This window comes from Helianthus annuus, chromosome 12 (genome assembly GCF_002127325.2).
Source record: "Helianthus annuus cultivar XRQ/B chromosome 12, HanXRQr2.0-SUNRISE, whole genome shotgun sequence".
Classification (NCBI taxonomy): Eukaryota; Viridiplantae; Streptophyta; class Magnoliopsida; order Asterales; family Asteraceae; genus Helianthus; species Helianthus annuus.
Genome location: NC_035444.2, coordinates 32,296,543 through 32,307,241, shown reverse-complemented (window position 1 = coordinate 32,307,241; position 10,699 = coordinate 32,296,543). Strand labels below are relative to the sequence as shown.

The 10,699-nt window shown below is 41.3% G+C and overlaps 1 protein-coding gene across 1 annotated transcript; it reads left to right on the top strand.

Moving 5' to 3' along the window:
• Positions 1-241: 241 nt before the first annotated feature.
• On the top strand, positions 242-3,411 carry LOC110892662 (flavonol 3-sulfotransferase-like). Its single transcript, XM_022139813.1, has 2 exons — positions 242-424; positions 3,133-3,411. Exons 1-2 carry the CDS (start codon positions 242-244, stop codon positions 3,409-3,411), a joined length of 462 nt encoding a protein of 153 aa, XP_021995505.1.
• The last annotated feature ends 7,288 nt before the right edge of the window (positions 3,412-10,699 follow it).

Sequence of the window (10,699 nt, the reverse complement as noted above, 5' to 3'; positions counted from 1 at the left end):
TCATATATTCATATCACACATCTTAATCATCTATAGATTTCTGTCAACTGTAACATATAATTTTGCATTAACAAAGATAAGGCCCCTAAACTGACGATAAATAATTTATTTTCTGGAATCAACATGGTTCACATTGAGCGGATATATATATATTAAAAAAACCTGAATGTATGTGGTGCTTATGAATATATATAGAGGGGTATGGGTTGCACTACTTTGATTCATTGAAGAAACAAAAATCATGTCAACTGATCAAAGAGAAATTGAAGAGGAAAAGATCCAGCAAACAGCATGCCCAACTCCTCATGGAGCTTCCAAGAGCTGCTGGATCTTTCAGGAATTATCTGTATCTCTACAAAGGCAGTTGGCCGCCTCCTCCTGTCCTGTTAGGCGCCATGCTGATGCAAACCCACTTCAAACATCGGTCCACCGATATTTTCTTATCATCTTTCATCAAGTCTGGCACCACATGGCTCAAAGTGTTGGAAAAATAGGTGAAAATAGCATTTTTCACAAATATAGGAAAATGATTTTTTCCTATTTTGGACTAGAAATAAATATAATAAAATGAGCAGGTTTTATGTATTTATTTGTGGGTTTGTGTTCTATGTTGGAAGAGCTTCGCAACGAACTAAACCACGTCCAAAACCGAGCTAAGATGAATGAGATATCGATGCTCAAAGTTGGGTGTTTGGAACATTCAATGCTGAAACTAAAGGGAAAGTAGCACCTTGTCCCACATAGGAGGAGAGATGGAACTTAAATGGGTATTTAAGGTGGAACTCTCCATCCTTATTGTTTCATGGAAGCACACACTAGTGTCCTCGCGAAGGGTGTGGAGCACCCTAACTCGCCCTCGCGTACGCTCGCGCGCGTGGCGTGGGCGATGAGGCGCTTTGATGGCGCACTTTGCACTTGAGAGCCGCCTTTGTATTTTTGACCGCGCGCATGGTGCATGGGTCCGGGTCCTGCTGTGTCGTGCGCGGCGCACCAGAGTGAGCCAATACGGCGCGACTGTGTGGCGCGCTCGTATAGGCGCACAGGTGACGTGGCGCACGCGCGCAAGGGCTTGAGCCAAGAGGACGCACCGCGCATGGTGACGTGGCGCATGCGCGACTGAGAATTAAATGACGTATTAAATTGCATTGAAGACGTTTAATACAATTTAAACCTCTCATTTAATTCGTTTTGACTGTTTCAACCTAGGAGCTGTATAAATACAGCTCCATACCCACATCAGATGCACACCAGCAACAACAGCTATATGCAAACAATTCTCCACGCACTTCTAATCATCTTCTCCTTGCAGCTTTCAAGGTAACCTTCGGGTTGTAGGCGAATTCCGACAGTACTACTGCTCCGGCTGTTGTACCCTGGGAAACAAAACGAGTACTCTTGGGAGACTCGGAATTTGTTTTAAGGGAAGCGTGTTGAACACGTGCCTCAGCTACTCTGCTTCTACTCCTTTCTTGTATTTTGGTTTATTTCAGTTGTATTCGTACTAGATTTTTAGCTTTCTAATTTCTGTGTTGTAATCTTATTAATAAAATTTGTTTTATTTTATTTAATTACGCGAACGGTTCCTACACAAAGCACTCATATTTACCACCCTCAATCGATCTCGCTATGATTTTTCCAACCATCCTTTGCTCCGTAAGCAGTGGCGGACCCAGAAACTTTTTCATGGGGGTGCGGAACATTTTTAAAAATTTTAGGCCCCAAGGTATATAAGTAAAAAACATTGGTTCGTATCGGGTCGGTTCGAGTCAGGTCGGGTCGGGTCATGTAAAACAAAAGAACATCAAACTAAATGGTTGATATGGTCTTCTTAGTAGACATGCCCTTCTAATCTCATCTCGTTGATTCACGTTATATGATTCAATCGGCTTGTGATTATAAGGATTCGAAGGAAGAGTATCCACATCAACGAATTCGGAAGATGTATCAACTTTCCTCTTGAAAAATCGCGCCATAACGTCCCTACTCATGGTTCTTATCGGCTATCACAAACAAATTGATCTATAAGTTCATGGCTCCATAACATATTACATAATGTATCAAGTATTCAAACACTAGAAATCATAATGTAAATCACACAAAAAATCATCTAAACATCATATACACCATTAAAAAAAAAAACCTAAACATCAGGTCTGGTCGTATATAACCCACCACAAAAAAGACAAAATATCATCATCATTACTAACAAAATATAAATATATAACCCACCACAAAATAAAATATCATCACTAACAAGAAGCACATGTCTCCTGCCATCAAAAAATCACTTCCGATGGCTACCGGTTCCGTCCCACCACACCAAAAAATCAACCAAAAAATCAACCAAAAACCATCAAAAATAACAAAGAAAATTACCCATGTTCGATCGGGCGGTGGTATGATGGCTGACTACGGTGGTATGCGACTGCTGTTGTCGCTGATGTTCTGATCGCTGGCGTGCGTGCAGGGATGATAGAGAGCAGGAGAGAATAAGTAAGGGTTTTGGGCTTGTTTATTTTATTTTAGTTTGAAATATTGTCGATTTGTTGGGTTTGTTTATTGGGCTAAGACTTAGTAGTGGGCTAGTTAAAGGTATTGGGTATTTGAGTTTAGTTATTTAGGTATTAAAAGTTATATAATTTAGGTAGTGTTTTTAAAAAAATAAGAGTTCACTAAAAAAATTTAAAATATAAATTGATAACACTTTTTACCTAAGGGGTGCGGACAAAAAATTCCAAGGGGTGCGGATGGGATTTTCGACGGAACTTAGCACTAAAATTTTTTTTTCCCGGGGGTGCACCCGCCCACCTTGGGCAAGCCTTAAGTCCGCCCCTGTCCGTAAGGGACCCCATGAATGTATTCCGACTCTTGATCTTCACAAATTCAAAGACTACCCCATAACCGACACGGAGGTCCATCCTTTCCCTCAGCTTTTTGCTTCCCATTTTGCACATAACTTGTGATCTTCATCCATCACAGATCCTTCTTCCGAATGCAAGTTTGTTTACGTGTGTAGGGATCCAAAGGATGTGCTAGTCTCAAAGTGGCACTTCATACTTAAACTGAGACCTAAAGAGCTTCCTCCAGTCTCATTTGATCAAATGTTTAAGGCATTCTGTGAGGGTGTTACAGCATACATACGGCGCATATTGGGATCATGTGTTAGGGTTTTGGAAGGCGGCCCTTAAATCTCCGGACGAGGTATTGTTCTTCAAGTACGAAGAGATTAAGAGGGACCCGGAGGCTCATGTTAAGAAGTTGGCTGAGTTCATGGGAGTGCCAATTTCAGTTCCGGAAGAGGATAATGGAATGGTGAAAAAGATTGCTGAGTTTTGTAGTTTTGAGCATTTGACAAGCTTGGAGATAACTAAGGCCGGAGCTCACAGGTTTAACGACAGGCATGTGATATAAAATCATGCTTTTTTTCGAAGAGGTCAAGTCGGAGATTATAAATCTCAGTTGACCAAGGAGATGAAAGGCCAAATTGATCGGATTACCCACAACAAGTTCAAAGGCTCAGGTTTGACAATTGGTGCAACTCTGGAATGACCTTTGATGGCCTAGTTAAGTTTTTACCTATTATTTTACATCTAATAAAACATGCATGTTTTGTCCCTGTTTTATTTGCCTGGTCTTGATCTTGTGTTGAAATACAAGTCAACGAAGATTGGAACTAGTCGTTTTATAGTATCCAAGCTTTGAATAATATAGGAAGTTCCTAGTCTTCATGCTGTTGAATTTGTCATAGGTTGTTAACCGGTTGTTTTGATTTGTTTTGATTTCCGTTGTATGTTGCTTTGTGAATGTAAGGCTTTCATGTGATCAATAGAACTTAAAAATATTTTCAACATTGTTGCTACAACAAATACAAGACCAAGGCCTGTAGCGATATCTCCGGGTAAAAGGGTTCAAGGTTTCAGTTAGCCTAACGCAGGTCGTGGGGTCCCCCCACGTTTGCAAGACGTGGAGAGAGGTTCACTAGTATTGTTGTTATTCTCCTTAGATCCTGAACTGATTAGAAATCAGCCCAGAATGCAATCGTTGGAGAAGATGAATTATTTAGTGTGAAGAATAGAACTTGTATGAAGCAAGTTCTCATGGGAGAAGAGGAAGAGAAGCAAGCATGAAGCTTGTTCTCGAGAGGGAGAAGGAGAATCAGAGAATTGAGATAGTTTTCTGCTGATTCCAGAATGAATGGCATTCTTCTCATGGGCTGTAATTTATAGGGGAAGAGGTTTCTCAAAGAAGAAACCTTTAACTAGTGAACCTGGCTTGCAGTGAGGGGCTTACCCTTTTTAGGGGTTGAAGGGTTTGGACCTGCGGACAAAATGGTGTGCTCTCCCACATGGTCTGGTTGCGGCTGGGCAGGAGGTTTCACACGCAAAGGGTGATGTGATAAGGCTTTGACTTGTCTTTTTACTGTTCATGACCGTTGGACCATTTCCGAACCTTTTAACCTGTTGTGTCTCTAATCAGTTTATTAAGGTTTGAGCTGCCCCAGTCATCAGCCCCCCAAGTCAGAGGTATTTGGGGTGTAAGCTCAAATGCTTCTGACTTTTGTACACGATTTTTATTGCTTAAAGGCTTCAAGGCTTGAAAGGTTATTAGGCGTCTAAGTTTTTTGGATTTCAATTTTCAAATGACAGTTAATGTGATGTATGGAAGTTTTTTGCCTTTTGCATAATAATAACTACGTAGACTTCACCTTCTTTTTTCTTTCGATTGCCTCTTCTGGGTGCTATCAAAGATCTATATGTGAGTTATTCTTGTCTCACTAGAGAGGAAGTTGAGGCTTTTGTTTAGAATGGGGGATCAATCTAAAGTTTAATCAGGTGGCTCCGGGTTTTAGATAAATCGATCGATCAGTGTCCCGCTGGTTCGATTGCTCTTTATTGCTGTCATTTCGAGTTTTCCAACTTGTGTCATCCATTTTCGGTCTTTGTTCTAAATATTTTAGAGTATTATCGTGTGTCGTTTGGTCAGTTGCGTCCTCAAGGTCTTGCTGGGACTTTAAACTTTGAGGTTTTGTGATAGGGTATGGCCTATCATTGATGTTTCTTCTGGTTGACCAAGAACGACGATCCACGTTTGAGACATCCCCAGTTGATGTTTATTTGATTTCCTCAATGGTTACTACCTTTGGTTCTTGGAAGTACCGATTTTTCTGGATTTCTGAGTCCATTGTTCCCTTCAAGCTTGTTTGGAGGCACCCTGATGCTGTGTTAAACAAGCTTGAGCCATTTTAGTCTGAACTAGATAGTTTGTTGTTAAAAGCCATTTAGGAAATGTCCTTCGAGGCTTCGTCCCTTTCCTGAACACCTTTTAGTGTTGATGGGTGTGAGCACCTTGTGGGACAAGCCAGATCGTGATCCTGTGCTCATGAGGGATGATCGGGGTATGATGTTTTGTTTTATCAAGAGTGATGGTACCTCTGATGTTGTGTTTGGGGATGCTGAGGCCACGCCCAGTGAAGATATTGTTGCCAGGAACATTGAACATAGGTTCGAGGGTTCAGGTCACGTGAATGTCCCAAACGCCAAGGGTTTTACCAAGGTTGCTGCTTATAAAGTCTCTACTTGCCGTTCAAACCGTCGTATGATAAAGGCTGCCAACCAAACATCGGCTTCTAAGCCAGTGGAACTGAGCGATGACACAGAGGCTTTAGATGATTTAGAAGTTGGGTTGAGGAAAATTTATGAAAGACAAAGAGTTACCATTGGTGATTGGTAAGGGGAGCAAGGCGGCGGGTAAAAAGGTTGTGAGCTTGAAGGGTTTCGGTAAAGGTGGTGAAGGTTCCACTAATATTAATCCCGAAGAGGTTTATGTGCCGGATTGGAAGGTCACAGTTGGTGACAACTTCAGGTCTTCATCCGTTTGTGAGGATGTTCTTACCCATTTTGCTCCTCCTAATATTCGAGGTTCTTGCTCACCTATAGACGATAACTGATGATTTCGAAAATGATGATGGGTGCTTACAACCTTGCTGCCTTGCTTCTGGAGGGTGTATCCCGATTTCGCAAAAGGATGCAAGAATATGAAGTTTTTTTTTCGAAGAAGAAGATGGATGAGATGAAAGCTTCAATGGTTGCTTGTAAAGAAGTTGAGGGCTATGCTGAGTTGGAGAAAGCATTGTTGTTTGAAGATTTGAGGAGTTTTCATAAGACTGATATGGTTGAGTTGGATAAACGCTTGGAGGCTGACAAGGTTTAAGTCAGGGTCTTTAAGGCTGCCTTGAAGGTTCAGAAAAAGGCCTTATTAGAGGAGAAAGAAGGGTTAAAGGCTTCACTTTCCCAGGCAACTGGTGATAATAAATGGCTCATTGAGCATGGATTTCAGCAAGTGGTGACCTATCTTCTCCATTCGTCGGAGTTCAACAAAGTCTTGGGGTGATGTGTACACCGAGCTTCTTGCTCATGTGAGACACCAAGGTTTGTTTGCTGGTTACAAAGCTTTGTGAGCATGGGGAGCCTTGGGAAAAGTCTTCTCTTTTTCAACCCAAAGCCTTCAAAGTTTTCAAGGGAACAGTTTTGAAGATTGAGCATATGATTTACCCTTATGTGGGTAATGTCTCCAAGTGTTGGTAAACTTTTGCCTGTCTTGCAAGGGCTAAAACCTCGGGGCCTTAATGAGGCTGTTTATAACGAAGTGCTGACCTCTCGAAGAAACGTCCTTGCTTCGGAGATAGCGAGGAAACGTGTTCTGAAGGTGGTGAGGGCTCAAAGGGTTCAAGCCTTGAAGTCTCCGAGGCAGCGGGTGCAGCAGGGAGGAAAAAGAGGAAGGCTAAAAAGACCCAAGATAACGAAGGTTCGAAGAAGGATGATACAGCAAAGTCTACCATCCCTGACGTTGCAAAGTGAAGAAGAAACCTTAATTCATAGCTTTCTTAGCATGTCGAATAATGCCATGGGTTGTTTGTTTGAACATCTTTTTATTTTAAGGGAATCGTTTAGGTCCCTTGGTGGTTAAAGCCTGTAAGGCTTGTGGACAATGTTTTATGTTTGATGGCCATTATGGCCCTTTTTATCTTTAACTTATCTTGCTATGTTTATTATGTTGTTCTGTTTACTCCCTTGTGTTTTCATTGGTTTTGTATGTTGTCTTTGTTCTGGGTGGTGCATCTTATGTTATTTATATCTTAAAGGGTTCAGTGCTGCAGTCACTTAGCCTTAGGATATTTTTAACAAGAAGATACAACCTCTATCCTATGTATGACATTCACTTAGAGTCTTTTTGGTTCGTAAGCCAATGTTGGGGCTTAAGGAACATTTGGTGTAGGCTGTTCAAACCCGTCTATGAGACATGATTTTTAACATTTCTATGAGTCTCATGGAGTTGTATTGATTTAGGAACTCACCCCTTATATAGGTCCATTCAACCCTTGAACCTATTGAGCGATGTGGCCTGGGAGCTCATCCCTTTACATGTCCCTTGCCATGGAGTTTCTTGCTAGGTTCTCAACTTGATTATAGGATAGAAAGAGAAAATTCATTGTTCATTAATTTCAAAGTACTTTGATTACTAGGGGAATAGAACAACTTTTTGGAACTATTTATAACACGTTTTGGTTAAACATGGAACTTTTTAAGGTTTTTGCCATCTCAATGGCGGGGAAGCTTTTTACCTTGCGGGCCTGCCAACTTGTATGATCCCCCTTTGTAGGCTTTAAGGATAGTGTATGGCCCTTCCTACTTAGGGCCAAGCTTTCCTTGGCTTTCTTTCTTGCAGGCATCATTATTTCGAAGCACAAGGTCCTTAGGCTTGAAGCGTTCATGCTTCACCCGTGTATTGTAATACAATTCCATGTTTTGCTTGTACCTTGGTTTTTGTATGGCTGCTTGATCACGAGCCTCTTCGAGGAGTTCCAAATTCAACATTGTCTCTTTCTTATTTGGCTTGAGGTCGATGTTAATTGTTCTTTGTGTTGTTGCTCCGATTTCAACTAGGATTACAGCCTCTGATCCAAACACTAGGATGTAGGGTATTTTCTTGTGGCTTGTTTTCTCGGTTGTTTGAATTTCCAATAGCACATTGGGAAGCTATTCGAGCCAGTTGTTGTCGTATCTTCCCAATAGAGATTTAATCCCTTCAACAATGTTGTGGTTTGTCCTATCAACCTGGCCATTGGATTGTGGGTAAGCTACCGAGCTAAATACTTGAGTTATTCTGAACTCCTTGCACTAGGAGCTAGAAGGTTTCTCGGCAAACTATTTCCTGTTATCCATGACTAGTACCCCTGGGAGCCGAAAACGATAGATTATGCTTTCGAAATCAATAACATGTTTCCCTGAGATTTTTGCCAATGGTTTTACTTCTGGTCACTTGGTGAAGTAACCCACGACTACCAATAAGAACTTGACTCCTCCTTTGGCTGGTGGGAATGGTCTAACAATGTCCATTCCCCGCTTGCGAAATGGCCAAGCCGAGGAGGTGGGAATGGGATTATGTTTGGGGCTTTTGGCTACCGGAGCATGTAACTGACAAGTTTCACATTTTCGCAGTTGTTCGAAGGTATCTCAATGCATTGAAGGCCAAAAGTATATGTGGTTCATCAACTTTGACACTACCGGTCTTGGGCCACAATGAGCCCCACATATCCCTTCGTGAACCTCTTTGATCAGATATTGGCTTTGTTTTGGGTCAACGCATCAAAGTAGTGGTAGGTATCCTTTTTGTAAAGGATATCTCCTTGTAACACATACTGCCTTGAATTGATACGAACCCTTTCAGCCTCAGTCTGGTCATCAGGTAATTCACCGTTTTTGGGGAACTTTTCAATGGGAGTCATCCAATTTGGCCCTTCTTTGGTGATCACATCTTGAACCTCGTGTTTTTGGATGGATGGGGTTTTTAATACCTCAACTAGAATCTTCTTGGTGAGATGTGCAAACGTAAGAGATGCAAGCTTGCTTAGTGCATCAGCTCTCTTGTTTTCAGAACTCGGAATTTATTTGATGGCACATGTTTGAAATGTGTTAATCGATTCCTTTGATTTCTTTTGGTACTTATTCATGTTGGGTTCTTTTTCTATGTAGTTGTTATTGTCTTAGCTTGAGAGAGTCTGTGAAGATTTGAAGCCTTTTGACACCCATATCTTTTGCAAGCTTGAGCCCAGCAATCAATGCTTCATACTCAGCTTCGTTGTTTGTAGTCTGAAATTCGGGGCGAAGGGCATACGTGAATTCCAATTCGTTAGGATCAATTAGAACTAGCCCTGCTCCTGACCCTTCAATGCTGGAAGCCTCATCGATAAAAAGCTTCCAGGTATTAGGGTTGGAGGGTTCAGCGGAGGCTGTATTGTCTTCCGTTGTGACTTCTCTAGGGACTTCTATGATGAAGTCAGCTGAGACTTGGGCTTTGACAACTTTTCTCGGGACATAGGTGATTTTGTATTCACCTAGTTTTTACAACCCATTTGGCTAAAAGTACCTTCGAAGCCTTCTAGCCGTTTGGACTAGGGCTAGAGCAAGTTTTTTCAAAGAAGGATATTTGATTTATGCTAATTTTAAGTTTTGAAAAAGTAAACGAGTATCTGAACTTTGTTTCGTTCAATGATCAGAGTCGTACTTATGGCCTTTTCAGCAATCGAAAGGTAGATGGAGATCGTTCCTCCTGTTTCCGGAGCCAAAATGGTTGGGAGTGAAGCCAAGTGTTGCTTCATTTGGTTGAAGGCTTCCTTTTGAGGTAAAACGCTTCAAAGCTGTAAGCTTTCCATCGAAAGTCTTTCTTGTTAGCACATCCCTTGAGGGTTGGCTTTTATGCTTTGTTTCCCCATGATATGCCCTACAAACGAGCACTTGACTGAATTAATCTTCATGTTGATCTTTCTCGAGTTTTGGAAGGTTTCTTGTATGTCATGGAGCATTTGGTATTCCGTTTTGCTCTTAAATCGCCAAATCATCAACATAAGCTTTAATGTTCTTGCCGATTTATCCAGCAAACGCTTTGTCAACCAGACGTTGATAAGTGGCACCTGTGTTAGTGCCTTATCTGTCTATCGCCTCTGTCAATCTAGTCTATAGCAGAAACAAACAAGATTTACATTGTTATATTAGTGATAGTTAATCAAAAAGGCAAGGTGGCATAACTATAATTAATGAGAAACCTCATTAATCCCTTGGCCTATAAATAGAACTCTAGGGCTTAGAGTTTAGAACGTTTTGCTTTATTTGTCACTTGGAGGTTTCTAGAGCTAGAGAGAGAAACTAGAGAGAGAAAGTGACATCGTGATTCAGGTTTTGTACGTTTTCAGATCTAATCAATAGAATCATAGTTTATATTACGTCACGTGTGTTCGGTCGCATTTGTGTACGGATTCCGCACGTTATACGTACGTTTCGCAATCGTTTCGGAGTCAAAACCGGTCCTACAACCTGCATTTCTTAAACCAAGATTCTATTTTTGATAGCAAGATGTACCTTTATCAGTGTGGAATGTGGTTTTTTCTTCCTATTCTTTTTTCATTAGGATCTGATGGTAACTCTTTTAGGCGTGAAGAAAACACTTGAACGGGAAGCCTGTGAGCGAGTTATCATTGAGGTCTATCTGGGGCAGCGGGTAGCAATCCTTTGGGCATGCTTTGTTCAAGTCTTTAAAATCGATACACATTCTCCAAGACTTTTTGGGTTTTTAAACCATTACCGGATTGGATACCCATGACTGATACATGACCTCTCGAAGGACAAGAACAAGCTTTTCCATC

Bases quoted from the DNA above. Each gene is read 5' to 3' on its own strand.
- LOC110892662 (XM_022139813.1), top strand. From the start codon at position 242: ATGTCAACTGATCAAAGAGAAATTGAAGAGGAAAAGATCCAGCAAACA. The intron at 425-3,132 runs GTCCACCGATAT...AGGGTGTTACAG, and splicing joins CAAACCCACTTCAAACATCG to CATACATACGGCGCATATTG.